General features: G+C 46.0%; 1 protein-coding gene across 1 annotated transcript in view; it reads right to left on the reverse strand.

Annotated features, from left to right (window-relative positions):
* ZFYVE26 (zinc finger FYVE-type containing 26) overlaps nucleotides 1–24,389 on the reverse strand; it is a 66,628-nt gene that overhangs the window by 15,585 nt on the left and 26,654 nt on the right. The window contains exons 18-31 of the mRNA XM_023755856.1: nucleotides 23,687–23,905; nucleotides 23,152–23,254; nucleotides 19,943–20,688; nucleotides 17,855–18,051; nucleotides 16,573–16,677; nucleotides 14,940–15,062; nucleotides 14,385–14,561; nucleotides 11,138–11,384; nucleotides 10,346–10,450; nucleotides 7,640–7,803; nucleotides 6,466–6,602; nucleotides 4,507–4,538; nucleotides 3,538–3,674; nucleotides 2,381–2,601 (exon numbers count right to left, since the gene is read on the reverse strand). Of these exons, the coding sequence (XP_023611624.1) occupies nucleotides 2,381–2,601; nucleotides 3,538–3,674; nucleotides 4,507–4,538; nucleotides 6,466–6,602; nucleotides 7,640–7,803; nucleotides 10,346–10,450; nucleotides 11,138–11,384; nucleotides 14,385–14,561; nucleotides 14,940–15,062; nucleotides 16,573–16,677; nucleotides 17,855–18,051; nucleotides 19,943–20,688; nucleotides 23,152–23,254; nucleotides 23,687–23,905 (2,713 nt within the window). The remainder of the gene's footprint in view (nucleotides 1–2,380; nucleotides 2,602–3,537; nucleotides 3,675–4,506; nucleotides 4,539–6,465; nucleotides 6,603–7,639; nucleotides 7,804–10,345; nucleotides 10,451–11,137; nucleotides 11,385–14,384; nucleotides 14,562–14,939; nucleotides 15,063–16,572; nucleotides 16,678–17,854; nucleotides 18,052–19,942; nucleotides 20,689–23,151; nucleotides 23,255–23,686; nucleotides 23,906–24,389) is intronic.

The raw sequence follows: 24,389 nt of genomic DNA on the forward strand, positions 1-24,389 counted from the left end.
TGAGTTTTTTTTTTATGATTAAAGACAGTAGAAAAATACTCTGCAAACCAAGAATTCTAAACACACATGGGAGATGTATCCACTCCCCTCAGAAAATGGGCACAAAGACAGTGATTTTCCAGAGTGGGTGTCTCTGAATCTGTGGGGAGGGGGAAAGGATGTGCAATCTGAAACCACTGCTGAAGCTCCAGCCCCCTGGGGGTTGGTGAGAATCCTACTGAACTAAGGACTTCCTTAACTTCTGCTGCCCTCAGCCTAAAGCGGACATTTCCTCTATCCTATATAATAAAAGCGTAGTATGCAAATTGTCTCCTCGACTGGGAGTTTGTCCAGGGGGTGTGGCCAGCTGGGGGAAGAGAGGTAGTACCTGGCTGGCAGCCAGCAGCAGCTAGGGACCCTACCAGTGCACAAATTTCGTGCACTGGGCCTCTAGTCTATAATAGATTTTGAAGGAAGTATAGGAATTAATGTTAAATCTGTTCTCCCCTCCCAATCTGAGTATCCTTTTTTAAAATAAAACTTTAATATCATTTACATTATTGATATTCAAGATATTCAGGGTGGGGCAAAAGTTGGTTTATAGTTGTTCATATGGAAAATAACACAATAATTAATAAATACAAGAATAAACTGTGTTTCACATACTTACAACTGTAAACCTACTTTTGCCCCATGCTGTATTTAGATATATTTTAATTTTTGCCTTAAGTTTACCTTTTTGCTATATGAAGGGGTTTTTGTCTCCATGTCTCCTTCTTTTCCATTTCTGATAAATTGGTAGCTTTTTGGTTCTTTTCATGGTTATTTATAAACTTTATTTAACATGGTACATCTATTTATTAATTTATGAACTTGAAAGATGATGTAGAATCTAGTACCTCTTGATATGAGTGAAATTAACTTCTTCAAACTTCCTTCCATTTTTTGTTCCACCTCCTTTTATCTTTCTCAACCTTTTGTTTTTTGTTAATAAAAATAATAAAGCTGCCTGGCTGGTGTGACTCAGTGGTTGAGCGTTGACCTATAAATCAGGAGGTCACAGATCCTTTCCAGATCATGGCACATGACCACGTCGTGGGCTCGATACCCAGTAGGGTACATGCAGAAGGCAGCCGATTGCCCTAACCGGTTTGGCTCAGTGGATAGAGCGTAGGCCTGAGGACTCAAGGGTCCCAGGTTGGATTCTGGCCAAGGGCATGTGCCTTGGTTGTGGGCACATCCCCAGTAGGGGGTGTGCAGGAGGCAGCTGATCAATGTTTCTCTCTCATCGATGTTTCTAACTCTCTGTCCCTCTCCCTTCCTCTCTGTAAAAAAATCAATAAAATATATTTAAAAAAAAAAAAAAAGAAGGCAGCCGATCAATGATTCTTTCTCACTGATGTTTCTCTCTCTCTTTCCCTCTCTGAAATCAATAAAAATATTTTAAAAAAATAATAAAGCTAACATTTTTGGAGTAGTAGGCCCAGTCTTAGCCCTTTACATGGATATTCTCCCTTTGTCCTCATAACAGCCGTATGAGATAAGTATTATTGTCATACTCATTTTATAGAAGAGGAAACTGAGGCCCACAGTGGTGAACAGACTTGTCCAAGGTGACAGAGCTTGGAAGTGGAAAAGCTGAGATTCACTGCACTCTATGCCAGCTGCTGAGTTTGCAGTCAAGTGCCTGAGGTACTTACACTTCAAAGATAATTATGCTCTCTGCTCCCAAATCTGGCTAGGCCTGAGTGCTGGGAACACACAACGTGAGTCACACAACTGGGTGGATAAGCTGGGAACTGGGAGTTTTCATTGTCATGTTAATAAAAGGAGGCAGGGCAGGTTGTGCAGGAACCTGAGGCTTAATCATACCTTTTTCAAAGATATTTCTACTTTATGACTCAGATTCCTGCCTGTGACACAGGGATACATCAGTCCCCAGTGTGCTTTATAGAGCTCTCGTCAGAACTCCCTGAGGCCACAGTCTGAATCTGGGCAAGGTTGGGGTAGAGTTTTGGTCAAGGGTAAGCACTGGACACTCAGGGAGGACACATCTTTAAAAGCCAGAAAGTTCCACAGAGATGAAAGGCGCTCCCTGAAACTGACTTTAATTACAAATCAACCAGAGTCTTTGAGTTCTTTCTGACTGGGTATAGCTAGAGAATCCTTGCTTTGAGGATGCACTCAGGGACAGAGAAGGAAGGACACAGGCTGCTCAGGGAGGGTGAGGAAGACCACTGGTGATCTGGTAACAGCATGACGTTAACATCAAATTGCGATGCAAACATTTCAGTATGTCTCGTCAGAGGGGATGGTGAGGTGAAAACTCACAGTGGGGCCAGGAAGAGAAGCTGGCTAGAAATGACTGCCAGGCAGAAGAACAGAGGCTTACTCCCATTACCTGTCACAAAGAGCCAGGTCCTGGCTGCGGCCGGCCTTGACAAACATCACCTTGGCGCTGAAGAGCAGCTGCTTCATGATGTCTGTGAGCAGCCCTGCGTCCACCTCTGGGTTGGCGAGGCCCTGGGACAGCCTGCAGCAGTGCTCAATCAGCTGGTGGCCACAGGCGACGCTGTCCCGGTGCAGATTCAGGATGGCGATGCACAAGGAGGCGCTGGGGGCCTGGCCAGTGTGGAGGAAGAGAGAAGCACACAGTGAGTTCAGGGACCCACGCGTTCTCCACAGTTAGATTGTGGGAATTATTCTTCCTGCTTCACAAAGCTCGGAAAACACTGAAGGACGAGCCAACATTCCACAGCAAAGCGGAAGTGGAAATAAATTCCAGGTGTTCTAAGTAGCATCTCCGAAGCACTGGCTGCTAGGTTTCATCACCTTACTGGGAGGAAAGCAGCTGTGCTCATGTGTTACCTCCTTCCTGGGAATGTTCACAGGCCCCTCCTCTTTCCAGGCTGTGTCCCACTAACACAGGTGTTTTTTTATTACCGGCTTAGAGTATGATGGTCACCTTGCTTGTCTGAGCACCTGGAGAAGCCTCTGCTTAAGGTCACTGAACACACTGATGATAATTCATATGCCAAAAGCACATTCCAAAACCTTCCACTGTCCCTGATGCCTACTAAGGACATATTCCTTACTGCAGAATTCAAGTCCCTAAACATAAATAGCCTGTTTTAATCCTATCTTTTACTACCTCTCTACCTACACCCTCTCCCTCAAAATTAAACCATCTCCAATTCCCCATATGACCTGCAATTTATGACACTGAACCTTCGCTCAGATGCTTTAGTTTTGCACTCTTTGCCCTTCCCCTATCTTCACTCCCCTCCTAACCCCCACATTTCTGCTTGTCAAACTTCTACGCTCTTCCAAGGCTCATCTTAAATGCTACCTCTTCCAGGAAGCCTTTCCTGATCTCCTCGTGTGCATTTCCCATGATGCTTCTCATTTTCTGCCTTAACTGCTATACTTGTCTTAGCTCCCATATTGTTAAACTAAGCAAGTGAAGGCCAGGCTGTGTTCACCTATCTCTGCATTTCCCGCTATACTACTCCACATCATAAAGAAACTCAAATGGCCATTGAATTTTATTGCAATTACCTGCTCATAGTAAAATTCATTCCGCACCAGCTCATTTTCCTCCTCATTCAAGTCCAAAATCCATTCTACCTCAGGTGCTTTGGGGACTCTGACCACAGCTGAATATGGTGGGCTTTCATTCTTGGCACTGTCCGGGGCTGGGAAGAGAATGCCATCTGTGTGTCAGCCACTGGCCAGCAGGCCTTTCTAGTTCAGCCCCATGAGCTGGCGTGAGTTGCAGGTAGATCCTTCCTGCTGATTGCCCTTTCTCTTTTGCTTGGTCCTTTTTATTTCCTCTAGGAGACCTCCTTAAGGAACCTCAAACTTCCTTCCCCAGGAGAGGCCTGGGGATGAGTATTACAGTGTTTGTCACACAAGCCTGAAAGGTTCATGCCTCTTAAATGAGGGCTGAGCCACTGGCTACTCAAAAATTAACCTGCTGTGGAAGGGTATAGGCCAAGCTACTAATAGTGGTTAACTAGGGGGAAAGAGGGAGCCTTGGGAGGTAGTATGATGGTAAATAGGAACCTAGGGGTTAAAAACACAAACCAAAAAAACACCCTGTTGCTCAGTTGGATGAGCATCATCCCATATACCAAAAGGATTCCTGGTCAGGGCACAGCCTGGGTTGTGGGCTCGATCCCCCAATAGGAGATAGCCGATAGATGTTTCTCTTTCTCTCCCTGTCTATTTCCCTCTCTCTAAAATCAATAAACATATTTTAAAAAAATTTTTTTAAACCTACTAAAAGTTAGGGACCAAGTCATTTGGTTACTGGCCTTCTCAATGCTGGAAAGTAATGGGCCAGAATGATAGACTAATATGATGATAAATTTTAAGGGAGAGAGCTTGATTGAAATGCGAAAAATTTTCTTGGGCCAACCAGTTGGACTGAGGTGCCATTAAGGGTGCCAGTTGCAGCTGACAAGGAAGGAAAAGCCAAACTGAGCATATAAACAAAGAGTCCCAGGCAACGTGGTTCAGTCTTACCTTCTGGTTGTCCTGGATTCTCCTCTGGCCCACTGGAAACAGAGAAAGAAAAAATGAAATGCCTGAATCTCTCCTCCTTCTTTTTGATTTGAGCTTGGTATAGCATTGACCTTTACTCCGTGACCTAAGTGAGATAGGAAATTATCCAAAACGTTTTCCTCTCCCTCACTTGTCATAACCACTCACCCATTCCTGTCCATTCTATCTCCTAACTTCCCCTTTAAATGTCCCCATCTCTCTCTCTATCCTTGCCTCAGAGAGGGTCCTCATCATTTACTGGTAGAGCCTTTTCAATAGCTTCCCAATTGGTCTCCTTGATTCTGTCAGCCCATTCTGTACTTTACAGCTACAGCAAGCTTTCAAAATGCATATCTGGTCAAATGATGCTTGTGCTTAAAATTCTTCAGTAGCTCCTCAGGGCAAAACTATTTCACATTGCGGTTCAGCAGACAATGCCCCCTTGTGACCTGACCTGGCTACCTCCTGAGACTATCTCCTGCCACTCACAACCTGTGCTCAACCCATAAAATTCCAAAAGAGTCAACTCTACCATTGACTCTGATCAACTTCAGGTGACACTACAAGCCAGAACTCAGGTCTTGAGTCATAAATCGTGACCTGCATGAGCAGCTTGCTGGTCAACCCCAACCCATGTTGTCCAAGGGCATGCTCCAAGCCTTGCACCACTGCCCAAGTCCTGGCTCAGCTGCCAGCCTCTAAGTCCAAGGTACACTGGCCAGAATCTTAGCCCATCTCCTACCTACTTACATTTCCTCAATGACCCACACTTTCTCCTACTCTTACCCTTACCATTGCAGTTGTTCCTCCATTTCTGGGCATGTTTGTGCTTCTTTTCCTACTAACTTCTCATCCTCTAAGACTCAGCCAGGTGCCACACCTCAGAAACCCACCTGACCACTGTGGTTATTCAATGACTGTGTGGTCTGTTTGTTGGTTGCCTCCCCGCTAATTGGGGGCTCCTTGAGAGCAAAGTGATTATTGCAGAGTGACTAATGAGTGAAAGAATCTCCATCAATACTAACTGCTCATTTCAACTCTCAGCAGTATGGTAGACAGATAATTCTCCCGTCCCCACACTGAGGGAGGCAGTGATATGCCAGGGTCACAGAAACTATAGTATAAGCATGGCATGTCTTCCTTCCTATAAGATCAGTAATCATCATGGTAAATAATGACAAAAAATGTTCATTTTAAAACAAACACAAAAATGCTATTACACCTCTGAACAAAATGTAAAATCTATTTGTCTGTAAGTAAAACATGAAGAATTCAAAATAATTTTGCTTTTGGATAGTTGCTTTGGCTCATATGCCCTGGGAGTCTTAGTTTCAGCCTCCTTTGCTGCTAGAAGTAGTGGGAATAATTGAGCAACACTGAGCCAGCCAACACAGCCCTGATCTGTCTTGCCAGAGGGATGAACAGTTTCTGAAATTTGTCACCAAGTGAACTGTGTGTAGGACCACATAGGGTTACTGGAAAGACTTCTAATTATGGATAACAAGTCAGGATGACTAGATAGATTAGAGCTGATGAAAGTGATGCCCAAACATTCAGTAGGTAGGAATATGTCTCTTGGAGTCCAGCTGAGACCAACTGGAGCAAGAGCGGCTGTAACACAGGTGAGGAGGTTGGTGAACTGAGATCAGTGACCTGAGTCAGGGCATGGGCTGTAGAACTAAATGTCCTAATCTCAGAGAAAACATCACGTAAGAGGCTTAAAATTGGCTTCCTCTCACCCATATCTCCTTCCTTAGAAGTTTCTCTGACCAAGGGCAAACATATCATTGTAGAGTTCATGGAGTTTCAGTGTGAATGTTAAGTTAAAACATTTTGTAACCAGATTTGAGATGCTCTCCACAATGAGCCTCCTAGGAGTGCAAGGACTTGAGGGAGGGGGTAGTGGTCAGTAACAGTAGCCGCCCACTGCAGAACACTCACTCTTTGTTGTAGTAACCGTAGCACTGGTCACACACGCGAGTAGGGTTCTCTCTGTAGCCTTCCACAACCATTTTCTTAGTGGAGCAGGAACTGCACACTAGCCGGCCACAGCGGCGACAATGATGACGTCTGTTAAACTGAGGGGTGTGGGAGGGAAGAGAAGGACGGGGAGGAAGAGTAGGTAAGACCGTGGGAACTGTGAGTAGAAGTGTTAATCCACTTATCCTTGGTGTCAGCCCCGTGACTTATTAAGAACACCAGGTTCCTGGCCTCCGCTGAGAAAGAACATACTAGTGCTTGCCTTTGAGAAGCTGAGATTTAAAGATATCTCTCAGCTGATGAGCAAAGGTGCCCAAGTCATGAGCAGTTAGCAATGGCTCCTGATAAGATCTCCCTGTCTGTGGAGGCAACATGTAAATATATAGCAAAAAACAGTGGAGAAGGAGGGACTTTCTCAGCCAAGGCAGATGAGATTTCTCCAGGGTATTCACGATGATGAAAAAGTGTTCTTTTTTCAAAATATCTCACAAGCACTACCTCATTTCATTATAAGAGATTGGTAGACATATTACACCTCTTTTATAAATGAGGAGGAAACAGACACAGAGAATTCACATCATCCTCGTTTTCATCAGCACTGAGTAATATACCAGTCAGGCACTGTGTTAAGTGTGGTGACATCTGTTATGTAATTAGCCCTTACAATGACATGAGCCAAATAACATATCATCCTGAGTTTACAAGTGAGCAGCTGAGACTGAAGAAGTTAATGGTTACGTTGCTAATAAGAGGCGGAGCTGAGATGAGAACCCAGGTCTTCTGCTTCCAGAGACAGCACATATAACCATTAACAGGTCACCTGTCTTATTGTGAAAGACAGGGGAGCTCAGAACAAAGTCTTCTGATGCTTAGAGTCCTGTGATATCAGTCCGCCTCTTTTATGTTTTTTCATGAGAATGGCAAAGATTTTAGAATTTAAGGCTCTTTCAGGACATCTACCACCTGCTTGAATCCAAAAAATACACTCTGGTCAGATCAAAGATAAATCCAAAGTCTTAGATTTGGTAATTTTTCTGAAAATACCAATAATCTTCTTGTGGACATGAGGTGACTACAAACTCGAGTTTTTCTTTAGTTTCTCCTTCAGATAGAGCCGGAGACGAATGCTGCTCACCATGGTGAAGTGCTCCCTGCAGCAGACCATGCAGAGGCTCTCGCTCTCATCCGGTACCCACTGGTGCTTGCCCGGGGGCGTCGCTGGGGGCACAAACTCCAGCGGGGGCTGGCTCTGTGGGACACTCCTCTCCTTCGGACTGGGGGAACGTACAATGGCGACACCTGGGAGTCAGAGCCAGAAGTCAGAGACAAGGTGATGAATAGTTCAGCTCATAAATGAGGAAGGAGTGAGAGAATTAGAATTTTACCACTTTACAAATCCCTAGTGAAATAACAAGGCAGTTAATGATCATTACTGGGTGACTGCATCACAAGAAGAGAGACCACTGGACACTGTGTATCTCCTCATGGGGGGCACACAAACACCCATCAAACATACTTACCCCAAAATATTAGGCCTGAATCAAATCAAGTTTCTAAGATATCTCTACAAGTACATTACAAACACAGGGATAAAGACCCAGATTGCCACAAGGCAGCAGCCAGCAAAGTCCAGCATGTGGGATGCGCTTCAGGACAAATGACCTAGTTTCCTCCACAAATAAAAAATAAGGGGGGGGGGGGAGGGAAGATATAGGGAACCTACTGATTAAAAGAGATTTAAGAGCCCTACTGGTTTGGCTCAGTGGATAGAGCGTCAGCCTGCGGACTGAAGGGTCCCAGGTTCGATTCCGGTCAAGGGCCTGTACCTTGGTTTCGGGCACATCCCCAGTAGGGAGTGTGCAGGAGGCAGCTGATCAATGTTTCTCTCTCATCGATGTTTCTAATTCTCTAACCCTCTCCCTCTTCCTTTCTCTCTGTAAAAAAATCAATAAAATATATTTAAAAAAAAAGAGATTTAAGAGATATTTTAGCCAAATGCCATGTGTGAACATTATTAGATCTTGATTCTGGAAAAAGTAATTCTAAAAAAACCTTTACGAGACAACTGGGGAAATTTGAATAGTGACTGGGTAGTTGATAACAACAAGGAATCATTAACTTGTTTTTAGGTATGATAATAACATTATGGTTTTGTTTTATAAATGTCCTTACTTTTAGCAATATATACTGATATATTTATAAATGAAATTTTATCTAGGATTTGCTTCAACATAATCCAGTAGAAGGACAGGGGTGTAGATGAAACAAGATTGGTTATCATGAGACAATAATTATTATAGCTGGGTAATAAGACTTCATTGTACTATTCTCTCTACTTTTGTGTTTTGAAACATAATAAAAAGCTAAAAATAAAAACCCAAAAACATAAACCAAAGTTGCTCAGGCCGCCTTGCGGATACGTGTGAAGCTGCTCATACGCCTATAAGTCTGAGCCCTCCCCTCAGGTCTGAGGGTTACCATGAAGCATGACTAACTCTCAAAGCATGGCCATGAAATGCCACAGTCTTTCTTTATGGCATCTAAGGAGACTTCTTGTCACCTTGCAGAGCAATGTTGGCAGGTCACAGAAAAAGAAAACTGAAAAACATAGTGACTCTCAGCGGCACACAAAAGAACAGAGGCTATAGATCTCTCCCCAGAATCCTGCTCCAACCGCTGGCAAAACAAACACTTGCTGAGCTTCTTTTGAGTGTAGGCCATTGTGCGGGAGAGCGGGAGGGATGGTAAAAAGGGGCGACCAACACATGGCTGAGCCTTCAAGGAGCTTGCCCCCTGTGTGGGTGACGGACATAAGTAATTAAGTGCAGCACAGCAGCAGAATAAACATGAGGACTAAATGCAATCAATCCTCCTTATGAACAGATTCCATATTTGTGAATTTGCCTACTGGCTAAAATTTATTTGTAACCTTAAAATCAATATTTATAGTGCTTTCACAGACATGCAGAGTGGTGAGTAATTTAAGCCCCCTGACAGCAGGCTCTCAGCTGAGGTTGAAAGGGTGACATTCTGCTTTCTTGTTTTAGTTCGGAGGACTGAAGACAGAGATGGTAGGAGACAGGGTAGTGCAGGCAAGAGGCTCAGCTCTGGGGCTGGCTGGACAGGGCTTGAATTCCAACTCTGGCACCAATAGTGGAGGCCTCAGGCACGTCACTTAACACGGCTGAACCTCTTTTTCTCTTTTGTAAAATAAGTAAAATAGAATCTACTGGTACAAACTGTTTTCAATTTAAGATTATAATCTGTGATATATATATCTAATCTGTATATATGATATATATCTAAATCATATGTAAATATATATATGATATATATGTGATTGCCCGTCTGGCATGGCTCAGTGGTTGAGTGTTGACCTATGAACCAGGAGGTCACTGTTTGATTCCCGGTCAGGGCACGTGCTCAGGTTGCGGGCTCGATCCCCAGTGTGGGGCGTGCAGGAGGCAGCCGATCAATGATTCGCTCTCATAATTGATGTTTCTATCTCTCTCTTCTCTTCCTTCCTTTCTCTGAAATCAATAAAAATGTATTTAAAAAAAGATATTATGTGATATGTATCTATACACCCGTGTACATAGTTTTCCTAGCAGCAATGGTTCAGTATTCACTAAGTCAGTGTTAGTAGAAACTAAAGATATACCACCACAAATAATGAGAATCAACTATATGCTGAATTTTCTGGGTTATACAAAGTGGAACAAACCAAGAAAAACAGTAAGGATGTTGTAATGGGAAATTTTAAAAAAGGGTAAAAGGATCGGAAAGTCAGAATAGGCAAGATTGAACTAAAAGTTGGGAAACTCTCAGAACCTGTTCTTACCCTGCCCAGGAGCCGTAGTGGGAGAGAACTCTGCTGATGGTGACCTAGTCAAGGTCTCAAGGTCGGAAGCCTGACCCACAGTTTCCTGGAGGTGAATCTCAGAATCTGTAGAGAGGAAAATGCCGTCAGAATATCGTACCAGCGCAAGCCTCTTCACTGTGCGAGGTATTTAGTTCAAAGCCCTGTTGCTTTCACTGGCTGTCACTCCATGATCCTACTAGGTATAAAAGGAATGGTAGAGCACTTCTAAGCCTACTTCTGAAAGTCCTTAACAAAGTATGATTATAAAGGCACATGAGAAAATAAAGTAGATGCTAGGATTTTACAAAATAAATCGAAGTATGTCCAGAGGGAAGAGAAAGATGATGCCCCTGGAGGGTAGGGAGTAAGAAAAAAAGAGCTGGCTGGGAGCATTAGCCCATATTGACTTCATTTTCTTCATTTTTGAAGAGGCCGAGTCAGCTCACATGCCAGTGGTAGCTGAAGAGACCCTGAGGATAGAGCACTCTCTCTATACAAAATTCTGGCACTTAAAGGCCTACTGCACCAAGGCCACCCAGAGACCACTTCTAATACGTTCATTTCCCAAACCTTTATGCTATCAAGCACACAGTGATGAGCTACCATTGAAAAATTCTGGTTAGCTTGCTACTTCCTTCGAGACCAAGATCTCCCCTACTCTCTTTCAATCCCCATCAACTCAAAATAATAAAAGAGGAGAAATTAAAACTAAGGATGTAGTATAGTACTTTCTTACTCCATGTAGAACCCCCCTAGGGTGTGGGCAGTTACCTGATCGTTTCTCCCTCAGAGAGTATGGGAAGTCCAGGGCTTTCCCCGCGTATCTGGAGAGCAGTGAGTCAACGTCGTCCATGGTGAAGCCGATCTCCTGCCTGGCTAGCAGTGGGTGCAGAGTCTGCACAGCCACGGTGGCCCAGTCTACTTTCATGTTCATGAGCAGTTGCTCTAGCATGAGCAGGGGCTTAGAGGACAAGTGGGAATAGCTGGCCCGGTGCTGCTCAGGCAGGGTCAGCAGAACCTGTTTGTGGGGTACATCCACAGAGTAAAGAAAACTGTACCCAAACCTCAGAAGAAAGCCAAGATTCTTACTAGGAAAGGGAAGGTGCTAGGGACCAAGGGTACATGGCTAACTACTGAAACTGGCTAGTAGTCTTGTAGGAAGCAAGGCTGGACTCCTATCTAAATCCTCCAAGAGGCAATCAAGAAGCACATTCCAGCCCGGCCAGTGTGGTTCAGTGGTTGAGTGTCGTTCCATGCACCAAGAGATCACTGGTTCTATTCCTGGTCAGGGCACATGCCTGGGTAGCACACACCATCCCTAGTGTGTGCAGGAAGCAACCAATCCATGTTTCTCTCTCATTGATGTTTCTATCTTTCCCTTTCCTTTTCTCTCTCTCTCAAAAAAAAAAAATCAATAAAAACATATTAAAAAACTAAAGGCCCAGTGAATGGATTCGTGCAATGGTGGGGTCCCTCGGCCTGGCCTGTAGGGATCGGGCCAAAACTGGCTGACAGCCCCCAAAGGGTGCCAGAATGTGAGAGGGTGCAGGCCAGGCTGAGGGACCCCACCAGGGTACGATCGGGGCCAAGTTTATTTATAAAAACCAGTATGAAAATTATCAATTTTTTCTTCAGGTGATAACTTATAGATCTGATATACTATGATTGATTTGTTGAATTAAATTTTAGTCCAGCCTGGCTCGATAGTTCAGTTGGTTAGAGCATTATCCTGATACGCCAACATTGTGGGTTTGATCCCCAGTGATGGCACATACAGGAGTCAACCAATGAATGCATAAATAAGGGGAACAACAAATTGATGTTTCTTTTTTCTCTTTCAACTGAATAAAAAAATTAAAAAAAAACTTAGTCCAGTATACTAGTTCGCAAGGGAGTGTATAAAACTAAATGTGGTTGAATAGGTGGAAATTTTAATTACTTAACATAATTAATATGTATAATATGTTTTATGGCATTTAGCAGCCTAATATTTGATATGTATTGAACCAAATTTAGTTTTAGGGTTAGAGATGATACTTAAAATTCAGCAGATAAGGTTAACCAAGTGGTAATAAATACTTTAGAAATATTTTAGAAATGCTATAGTTGTTTCATATATAGACGCTGTTATTTATGTTTATATATTTTACTAGAGGCCCGGTGCACGGATTTGTGTGCTGGTAGGGTCCCTCGGCCTGGCCTGTGCCCTCTTGCAATCCAGCCTGGGAGGGACCATGGGATGGCTCAAGGGCGTGTACGGCCCCTCTCACCCAGTCCCTAGCAGCAAGCTAACCTACCGGTCAGAGCATCTGCCCCCTGGTGGTCAGTGTGCGTCATGGCGATTGGTCGAACAGTCGGACACTTGGCATATTAAGCTTTTATTGTATAGGATATGACTCCGTTGAAGCATTGTCCCATACACCGAAAGTTGTGGGTTTGATTTCTGGTCAGGACATATACTCAGGTTATGGGTTTGATCCCCAGCTAATCGATGTTTCTTTCTCACATTGATGTCCCCCTGCTTCTCCCCTCCTCTCTCTCTCAAAAAAAAAAAAAAAAAAAAGTACACTCCAACTACCTTCACCTAGAGGAGGGGTCAGCAAACTTTTACTGTAAAGAGTCAGACAGTAAATACCTTAGACTTTGTGGGCCATATGTCAGTGTAGTGGGAAAAAAGCCACAGATAACATGCAAGTGACTGCATGCACTTGTGTTCCAATAAATCTTGATTTCAAAAGTAGGCTCAGGAGTGCATTTAGCCCACAGCTGGTAGACTAATGACCTCTGGCCTAGACCTTCTAGAAATGGCTGAGCTCTGTCTCACTTTAAAGCCACAATTCTGTCCACTTGAGGCTTTATTAGAATGAGCAGTTTAAGATGATATCAGTGGATTGCCTAACCTGGCATCTCCAATATCCTACAGGTGAATGATTATTCTAAACTTCTGGAGGTTGTTATCATTAGCCTTGAAATATGTTCATTGGTTCTGCTCAGTGCCAGTTTTCAAGGAGTCCTCCATTTAGGTACAATGCATCAAAAGAAAAAAAAAAGATGTATTTTCTTCAGGAACTTTTATGTAGTTGAACTCCTAGCAAGTGGGCCAGAGGTCATATCATATTCCTGGCTGTCCCAGTGCTCATTCTGTTTGTGGGCAGTCTATCCCACTGCCAATCAGAATTGTTAGAAGAGTGTCAGAGGCCCCATCTCTCCCCAAACACTCCTTCACTGTTTATTTTTTATAGTTTATAATTTTTTTCTACTAGTGTCTCCAAGGTTATGTATCAAAGGTAAGGGCCTATTTCCTCATCATATTACCTAGACAATTAACCCTTTATCAAGCAGTAGTTTTAAATCTTCATACCAGAATCCCTTTGGAAGATAGCCAGGCTCTGTTGAAAGGGATTCAGTTTTAATTGATCTGGGGGTGGAAGTCAACTGCTGTTATTTTTAAAAAGACTAGGTGGTGCCCTGGACAGTGGCTCAGTGGACAGAGCGTTGGCCCAGGTCATGGGTTCAATTCCTGGTCAAGTTCATGTACCTGGATTGCAGGTTTGATCCCTGGCCCCTGTTGCGGTGCATGCAGGAGGCAATCAATCCATGTTTCTTCTTCTCTCTCTCTCCCTCCCTCTCCCGCTTCCTCTCCCTCTCCCCAGCCCTTCCTTCCATTCTCACTAAAAATCAATGGGAAAAATATCCTTGGGTGAGGATTAACAAACAACAACAACAAAAAGTCCAGGTGATTCTAATACATGCTCAGAATTGATATAGCCAATGCCAGGGATAGCATAAAGAGAACTTAAAAGGACCAGATAAAATTCACTTTGGAGGTGGGGCAGTAAGAGAATGACAAGTTCTAAGGGACTCAGCTAGGACATGGTGGGCTGCTAGGGTAAAGATTTTATGTAGCACAGGCCAAAGATGGCAGGTGAAGAACCATTGACGGGCAAATTCTGACGTGGGAGCTGGGCCAACAGGCTCCCCTTGGCATGCTTTCCCAATACCCGCTTGTCCTCTTTACCTTGGATCCCATGTACAGTGCCTGGATTTCACAGTGTCGAACAGCAGTCAGTTTTCCATAGAAGTGGGTGGTGAGGTAGTTGGCCAAGAAGTGAGATGTGGCCAAGCTAGGGTGTTGGTCGAGGGATTGCTCTGTGACCTCAAGGCACATGGAGGGGTCAGGAATTCTTCGCAGAAGCTATGGTAGGAGAAGGGCAGAGGAGAAAGGTGAAGCTTGTAGAACACGCAGTCCAGCCTTGCTTTGTTTGAGAACAAAATATTTATGCATTGTAGACTAACCCCTTCTCTGCACTCATTTTTTTCCACCATACTCCCCAGCTCCACAAATGATGGCTTTGACAGGATCCAGCAGAATCCTGGACCCAGTTGTACCTACTGCAGAGCTAGTCACATTCTGTTCAAGAATTAGACTATAACCACCTCCTGAAGGACAAGAAGGGGCAGACCTGAGATTGCGAATATTTGCACAAAATTAAGCAGGAACAAAGCCATCTGATTTCACTAACCTTCCTGTACCCTCCTACCCCCGCCCAAATGGGAAAAGTTGGAGGCTTACCTGCAGAGCCTTTTCATGATCTCCTCCTTCTAGAAGATAAAGAAGATGCCTTTGATGTAGGCTGATTAAGTGTTCTCTTGGAATGGGGTAGAGGCAGCCCCACTCCTCACACAGTCCATACTCCTGGAAGGAAACACACACACACACCTTCAATACCTTTGAAGGACTGGCCTTGGCATTCATGCAGCTTTTGCCTGATTTTTCTCAGCATTCTTGAGTCTGCTAAAGCCCCAGAAAGTCTGGTAATTGCTGAATGGAATTTCACTAAAGGATTAAAGTGGGATCATAAACTCAAAGGACTAGAGGGGCAGGTAAGTTATGAAAATGATGGAAGCAGGCTGACTGTTAACGATATGATTTTCATCTCCGCTGTATTATAACAAAGAAAAGCAGACATACAGTGACTGACACTTGGTGTCAGCCCTGAGAGATACAATGTAACTGGGGAAGACTGAGAAGGCCGTCTAAAGGAGACAACGCCTACTCAGCTTTGACTATGGCCACAGGAATGTGCCGGTCCAGAGGTACTAGTCTTAAAAAAATTAAAACAATTTTTAAATAAAAAAGGTCCCTATTTTAAAATGTTAGCAATAAAATCAATATAAAAAATAAAAATTCTGCAGACCAATACTGCATAGGCCAAACAAACATGTTTGGGGTTGGATTCCACCCATGTCCCTCCTTGCTACTCCTCACCCCCAGTTTGTGAACTCTGGATAACCATTTCAGAGAACAGAATCTCCCGGGCCTTGTCCAAGTTTTCTAAATGGTGGCACTGGGGATGCCCTCCCACAACTCTGCCTGGTGTTGTCTTCTTCAGGATGCTTCCTTGTTTCTCAGGCTACGCAGATGCCCCGCGGATGCTCCTACTACAGTCTGGGCTTACTTCTGTCACTTGATAAATAATAATTTCCTAGGAATACTGTCTCTCATCGGCCCACTTCCCAAAATGTGAGCCGCTCAAGCATAAAGCCTAAGCTTAATCTTCTTTGTTTCACCACCATCTACCACAGAGCCTAGCAAATAACAGGTATTCAATAATGTTTCCTGGGTGGCTGAACAGCTGAATAAGCATATCTACATTTCGAACTATGGTATATCAGCTCCTGAAAAGGTAGACAAATTCTATATAGCTTTCAAATGTCCAATAAACACATGAAAACATATTCAAAGTTATTACTAATTATGGAAATGAAAATTAAAACAATGAGATACTCCTATTGGCAAAAAGTGAAAAGTGGGGTAATACCAAAAGTAAGGATATGGAGCAATAGGAACTGGGAATGGAAGTATAACCAGGGCAACTGACTTGAAGAGCAGTTGGTAACATCTTAGTGAATGTGAGATGCTCCTGCCCAACGACACAGCAATTCCACTGCTACATATACATCTTGTACCCAATGTATACAGTGCAGAAAATGAATGCAAGGTGATAGCACAAAAGCATCAACTGTTACTATTTTTATACTTCTCTGTATATTGGTAATTCACACACACACACCCCAGAAAAAGAATGTGATGTAGTTATAAAAAAATTTGGACATTGATAAGAGGGGAAGGGTCTACACAACTAGCCAGAGAGTTGTAACTCTGAAAAGAGAAGGAAGGGGAATATCACTCAGGAAAATGGTACCTTTGCTTCTAGAATCACGTTCATGACAGCTGATGGGTCGTCAACACAACAGTTCCTCAGGGTCTGCCAGTCACACCACACTGGGGTAGCCTGCAAACCTAGAATCTAAGACAGGAAAAGCTATCAAACCACAATGCAGCTTTTTCCTCCATGAACGAGTCATTGGAGTTTCCAGGGATGAGCCAGGTGTCATAACTTGCCAGGAAAGGAGGAATGGAGCAAATAGGGCAAAGATTGTTTAGAAAAAGTGAACCTACCAGGGAAGCACAATCAGGGAGCAAAGACTGAGTGGTGAGGGCAGGATGGGGGCCTTTCACTTGTGAGGACAGTTCTCAGAGCTTTCTGTAACAGCTTGCTCTAGGGTCACTTGCCCCATGCTCCTCCATCTCAAAACTCTACCCAAGAAATTCTGCTGGCCTGAATGCTCTGTGGGATCACCCTGCACGCAGCATTTAGCTCCTAATGAAAACTGCTGAGCAAAAGTGGAAAGAACATCTTTTTCACCTGCCTTTCCCTGGCGGGGCTCTGTTCAGTTCCAAGTACACATGGAAAATAGCATATCCTATATAATAAAAGTGTAATATGCAAATTGACCAGACGGCAGAACGACCAGTCAGCTATGATGTGCACTGACCACCAGGGGGCAGATACTCAATGCAGGAGTTGCCCCTAGCCTGCAGGCCCCAATCACTCCATCAGGGCCTGCAGGCCAACCTCTTGGTCTCTCTCCCCAGCCAGAAGGCTCTGATCGCCCGATGGGGAACGGGGAACTGGGGATGGGTGGCAGCGGTCGCAGGCAGTGCAGGGGACCCGACTGCCCCTCCAGTAGCTCCACACACAGAGGGCAACCGGCTGTGGCGGTGGGGGGTGGGGCCGGCTGCTGGCAGCCAGGGGAGATCGGCCCTGATCGCAGGCCAGGCCTAGGGACCCTACCTGTGCACGAATTTCGTGTGCCGGGCCTCTAGTTAATAAATAATAATACAAAAATAAACCGTGTGTTTCATGTGCTCACAACTGTAATCCTACTTTTGCCCCACCCTGTATATGTGAAAAGGCTTTGTAGACTATAAAGCATCATCCAATGTTAAAATTATAGGAGTAATTAAAATAAGACCCAGACAGGAGGCCTCCTTGTTGTTCACTTAAGAACAGAAGCCAGATGCAAAGCAAAAGCCAGGCGTAGATTTTCTGTTTCTTAGAATCCACCATCACATGAGAATAGACTAGGTACAGTTGGTAACAGAGAAATGCAGTTCCTTTCTCTTGATGCCAGGGTATGTACCTTCTGATACATTTGCAGCTCCGCCAGCTTTCTCTGTAGTTCACACCTTAGTTCCGCTGGGACAGTTGTGTCTGAAATGCAGTAGGCCAGGATCTCCAGGCACGACTCCAGGGGCCACCTGTCCACAAACTTTAGGGTTAGCTGACTTCTCAGAGATGCATCCTTCACAGGAAACAGGTACTGCCAACCTTCTTCGTCTACAAGACAAAAAGATGCCCAGAGGCAGCAAGCCTGGCACCAGAAGAGCTCCAGAGTCCAGGTTACTTTTTAATTTATTTATATTTTTATTGACTTCTAGGGAGAGAGGAAGGGAGAGGGAGAGAATCATCGATGTGAAAGCAAAACACTGATCAGCTGCCTCTGCAGCACCCCCATTGGGGACTGAGACCACAACCCAGGCATGTGCCCTGACCAGGAATCAAACCAGCACCCTTTCGGTGCAGGGATGACACCTATCCAACTGACCCACACCGACCATGCTAGGTTACTTCTTAAGAGAAGGGCCTTGTTCACTTTCATGAAACAGGAGTTTGGAGGATCGTTAAGATCCATCTGACCTTAACTAGTTTTGACACTTGGAAGCACTACTACATGGCAAGGAGAAATGTTATACCCTCTGTTTCTCTTTATGCAAACTTAGTCATGAAACTTTTTGAAGAGAGAGGAAGAGAAGGAGAAAAGAGAGGAAGAATAGGAAGAAAGAAGGGGAGCAGGAAGAGAGGAAAGACAGAACAGATGAAGCTCTCCATGTTCTGGCGTGCTGCACATATAGCAATATTTCAGACTCAATGAGTCAGTGCAACTTTTCGTTTTCCCTGCAATTTCCACTCGATGCCATACGTAACTACTTGAATGTTATTTCAGGTAAACTAGTTTCACTCCCTCAGTATCCTCTGTCATTATTAGTAGGTCTCTCTCTCCCCCCACCCATTTCAGAGCTGAAAAACAGACTCCAAACAGAGAAAACTGCATAACCATCCAGTCAGGGGACTCCTTCCCCCTTCTCAGGATGGATTTTCTTCTTTCCACAAGGGAGCCAGGCCCTCTACCCAGAAACCATTCACTACACTACACGATCTTACTCCCCCAAGTGGAGTGTTGTAGGTCATTGGCTCTCAACTCTGGTCACACATCAAAATCTCCTGGGGAGCTTTTCAAGTAGGGGTGGTCAAGCAGGCCCATGGGCTGTTTTTATAAATTGTCTTACTAAAATATAGCCATGCTCATTTGTTTCTATATCCTCTATGGCTGCTTTCATTCATGTTACAATGGAAGAGTTGAGTAGTTTCAAATGAGACTCTATGGATTTCAAAGCCCTTAAAAGAAAAAATTTGCCTGGCCAGCGTGCCTCAGTGGTTGAGCTTTGAACTATGAACCAGGAGGTCATGGTTCCATTCCTGATCAGGGCACATGCCCAGGGTTTCAAGCTCGATCCCCAGTGGGGGACATGTAGGAGGCAGCCAATCAATGATTCTCTCTCATCATTGATGTTTCTATCTCTCTCTCCCTCTCTGATATCAGTAAGAATATATTAAAAAATAAAATAAATTTGCTGATCCCTGTTTTAAAGTAAACATTTACCTAATTCCATCCCAGGCTCCTGGGGATGGAGCTCAGATGTTTGTGGTTTATTGAATTTTCCAATGGTTCTGATATGCAGGTTCGAGAATATTGGTTATGAATACGTGTTCTAAGGTTAGACCTAGGTTTTAAGCGCTGCTCCACCACTTACTCTCGTGGGCAAGTTTCCTACCCTTATGGTGGCATCTTCCTCTAGAGCAGTGGTTCTCAACCTTCTGGCCCTTTAAATACAGTTCCTCATGTTGTGACCCAACATAAAATTATTTTCGTTGCTACTTCATAACTGTAATGTTGCTACTGTTATGAATTGTAATGTAAATATCTGATATGCAGGATGGTTTTAGGCGACCCCTGTGAAAGGGTCGTTCGACCGCCAAAGGGGTCGCGACCCACAGGTTGAGAACCGCTGCTCTAGAGTTACTGTGAGGATCAAATGTGATGATACACTCAGTGAGTGCTAAATTCTATGAGCAGTAGTGAAGGAGAGAGATGTAGCTTTCTGCTCACCACTTGCCACAGCACAGCTCAGGACTGCATCCCGTATGCTGCTCAAGTCGTCCAAGTCTCGACCGTACACTTCAGTGAGCTGAAGGGCCCGGGGCCAATCTCTGGCCACCAGGGCTTCCTTGAAGGCCTCAGTGAGCACATCCAGGGCAACAGGAGAATGCAGGCCCAGGAGGACAGTAGAGAGACTAGCCTGGCCACAGAGACTCGCTGCCAGACTCTGCTCCTGCTTGGAGGACCCTCGGAGGGGCTCCCAGGCGGCCAGGAGCGAGGCCTCCAACATAGGGAACTGTTCCAGAAGGCGAACACACTCCCGGGCTACCTGTTCTGCAGTGAGAGGTACCTCCCTGCGGCCACGAAGCTCCTTCCATGACAAGCTGGGCTTGGTGACCTTTGATCCCCGGGAAGCCCCCAGACAGGCCACTGTAGCCAGCAGCTTAGAGCGGGATTTAAGGAAGGCCAAGGCAGAGGAGGTAAGGGCTGAGGGTGATGAATCCTTTGAGGAGGAGCTGGGCTTTTTCTCTGATGTGGGGTTCTCAGTTGGCTTTGGGGAGCTCTGTGCAGAAAGGGGTAGGTCATCCAGGCAGTGGGAGGTGTGCAGCTGGGCCAGGACGCCCAGGTGGGTCAGGAGAGATGACATCTGCTGGCTCTGCAGGGAAGGGCATAGGGCAAGGGGCTCACAGCAGCAGTTGACGATGACCTGAGGCACACTCAGGCTGAGTCCCTCTCGGGCCAGAAGGGCTGCTAGCCTGGAAGGAGAGAAGCATAGGCACCATTAGCTAATCTCTGACTTTCCTTATGTTCACATGAGCAAATGTACATGCAGGCTCTTTAATTGTCTCCCCTCTTCTTTTAAACACAAAAGGTTGCCTATTAGACATACTGCCCTGTCCTTTGCTTTTTTACTTAATAACGTATCTTGGAGATCAGTCCATATCCCTCTACACTACACTACAGAGAGGCTCCTCAGTTCTTTTATTTTTCTATAAATATATTTTATTGATTTTTTATAGAGAGGAAGGGAGAGAGATAGAGAGTTAGAAACATCGATGAGAGAGAAACATTGATCAGCTACCTCCTGCACACTCCCCACTGGAGATGTGCCCGCAACCAAGGCACATGCCCTTGACCGAAATCGAACCCGGGATCCTCCAGTGGCGGCCGGCAGCCATGGAGCTGGAGCAAGCGGGAGGCTTAGTTGCCCGGGCAATGGAGGAAGCCAAGCTTCCCGCCAGCCCTGAGCTGGCTGAGGCCTCGGCTCATGGCAACAAAGTTTCAATTATAGAAGACAAATAAATCCCAGATACCTGCTTCCAGCCAGCCTCCACTGGGAGCTTGGGTGGCTGGGGGTTGTGGCCAGCCTGCAAACAGCCATCAACCCCTCACCCAGGCTGGCCAAACCCTCATGGGGTGAGGGTCTCCGTTGGGGGGCTTAGCTAGCCTGAAAACAGCCCTTAGCCCCTCACCCAGACTGGCCAGGCACCCCAGCAAGACCCCCCGCCCCCCCTGCAGGGCTGGGGCCAGCCTGCAAACGGCCCTCAGCCCCTCACCCAGGATGGCCAGGCACCCCAGCAGGGATCCCCACCCTGAAGGGGTTGTGGCCAGCCTGCAAACAGCCATCAGCCCCTCACCCAGGCTGGCCAGGCATCCCAGCAGGGATCCCCACCCTGAAGGGGTTGTGGCCAGCCTGCAAACAGCCATCAGTCCCTCACCCAGGCTGGCTAGGCACTCCTATATAATAAAAGGGTAATATGCAAATTGACCCTAACAGCAGAATAACTGGGAATGACTGGTCACTATGACACACACTGACCACCAGGGGGCAGATGCTCAATTCAGGAGCTGCCCTCTGGTGGTCAGTGCACTCCCACAGGGGGAGCTCTGCTCAGCCACAAGCCAGGCTGACAGCTGCCAGTACAGTGGTGGTGGGAGCCTCTCCCATCTCCTCAGCAGTGCTAAGGATGTCCGACTGCAGCTTAGACCTGCTCCCAGTTGGCAAGTGGTCATCCCCCGAGGGGTCCCAGACTGCAAGAGGTCACAGGCTGGGCTGAGGGACCGCCCCAAGTGCACAAATTTTTGTGCACCAGGCCTCTAGTCTATAATAATAAAAGCGTAATATGCAAATCGACCAAACAACCAAAGAGCAGAATGACCGTCCAGATGACCACACTATGACACACACTGGTGCCAGGCCAGGCAAGGCAAGGCGGGTGCAATGCTATTGGTCGGGGAGCCCTGCCATCGTCCCATGATCGCCATGCAGAGGGAGGCCCAGGCCACCCGGCCAGTGGCCACAGAGGGAGGCTGCAGTGGGTGGGCGGGGCCTCCCTCTGTGGGGCGATCTGGGGGCCCCGCAATTGATTGCCCCACAAAGGGAGGCCCACACCACTGGCCAGCGACACTGTGGCAGGTGTGAGGGGCCGGCCAATGATCGCCCCACAGAGGGAGGCCCAGGCCAGCCGAGCGATCGCACCCCACGCCTGCTGCCCACAGAGGGAGGCGACTAGTGGCAGGGGTGGGGGTGGGGGTGGGGAGCGCCGCACAGATGGCAAGCAGTGGCAGCAGCAGGGGCAGGGCTAACTGCCAGCAGCCAGGGGAAAAAAAGCCCCAATAGGCCCTGATCGCAGGCCAGGCCTAGGGACCCTACCCGAGGAGTCCTGGGTTGCAAGAGGGAGCAGGCTGGGCTGAGGGGACCCCCCCATACAACCATGCACAAATTTCGTGCACCGGGCCTCTAGTTACATATAAGGCTATAACAGACATCATTTTCCATATGTATAATAAAGCCACAGGATAAACTCCCCAACATGAATTTTTAGGTCAAAGGATAAATGAATTTGTAATTTTAGTAGATATGGACAAACTGCCTTCACATAGGGGCTTGTGGAAATTTATATCCCACCAAGCCATGAGAATGCTTGTTCTTCTACAGCCTAGCCAACTAATGTGTTAACAAATTTTTAGATTTTTTCCTATTCCTAAATGAAGATTCTTCCCTTAATTTTATATTTGTGATGTAAATTTTAGTGGTGGCAAGAGAGAGAGAAAGGAATTTCAATGTAGCTGTATAAGAGTAAATGCCAATCAAGGGCTAAGTCTAGAAGTAACTTTACTCCCTATATTGAACCCAGGCACAACTCCAGGAAGCCCTCACTGTCACTGATTAAACAGTTAGGCAGGCCCATGCTCGACTCCCATAGGGTAGCTCCTACCTGTCTGGTGGAACTTGTCGCTCAAGCAGGAGGTGCGACACCAGCTGGGAAGAGCTTTGTTGCAGGAGAACAAAGGGATTTCCAACTCTGACCTCCACATGATCTGCAAAGGTAAAGAAAGTGACCACTGACTACACAGTTCATAGTCCTGTTTTCCAGAACCAATAACAAAATAATGAGCTCCTCCTGCTCCTCCAACGTGACTGGGGTGCAGGCAACACTCAGTCCGCGGACGAAAGTAGGAATCTGGCACTTAGATCAGAGACTTGGCTCCTCCTCTGGGTCCTCATGCCCACGACAGGCTGAAGGTCTAAGGTCTTTTTGAGTCATTAAAGCCGTCACAGTTTATTGAGCACTTCATGTGCTGTACAACCATACTAGGTACTGGGGAGACAAAGGTGAATAAAACACTGAAGACTAAGAGAAGACCTTATGAATCGAGTGACCTTGGCTACTGCTGTGTCCAGAACCTGTTAATTGAATCTTTCCTCTTCCTCGCTCTAAACACCCATGTTTCCTCTTTCTTGCTACTTACCAGGCTCAGAGCGCAGACTCTGAACAAGAACTGCAGCCAAGGTGCTGCAGTAACTGGAGAAGGTGCCCATGTAGTCTGTCTGCCCGCTGCCCACGGGGGCCTGTCTGCCCAGGGTCTTCTGGAGGAGCTCAGTCTGGATGTGCACAGGGTGGGCCTCTGTCTCCGCAGCTTTCTGGGCCGCCTGTTCCACCAGGGACGAGAGCGGAGAACTCCTTGGCTCTGAGAGCAGCAATGGTGGAAAGGATGGAGGCTTTAGTCTGTGTGTCCAGCTTTGGGACAATTTCCAACACAATTATGTGAACTGGGCTTCCGTCCACTGAATGGGGCCTTCCATAGCTCGGGACTACACTTACAAGCAGCTAGAAACTCCCAAGTTGATTCCCAGCCAGGAAGAGCTTTGAGTTGGGAGAAATCAGGGTGAATGGTTCTGTGCTCACCCCTGTGACTCTGGGGTTCGAATGGCTTTTGGGGAAGGGTTAATCAGTATTTACTGAGTAACTTTGGGATATATTGCTCCTTAGGGATAAGAAAGATGTATCAGCTAATGAGTGCTAACAATCCCTTCACCTGAGAGGCAGGGGAACAGTGGAGTTAGTTATGAGACGTGCACTGGTGAACTGGAGGGCTAGTAGGGCTCACTGCTGAAGTCCTAAGCCTCTGCTCCAGCTTCCTCTCCCGAGTTCAGTCCTCATCTGCTCCCACA

Source organism: Myotis lucifugus, unplaced genomic scaffold (assembly GCF_000147115.1).
Source record: "Myotis lucifugus unplaced genomic scaffold, Myoluc2.0 scaffold_85, whole genome shotgun sequence".
NCBI classification, from domain to species: Eukaryota; Metazoa; Chordata; class Mammalia; order Chiroptera; family Vespertilionidae; genus Myotis; species Myotis lucifugus.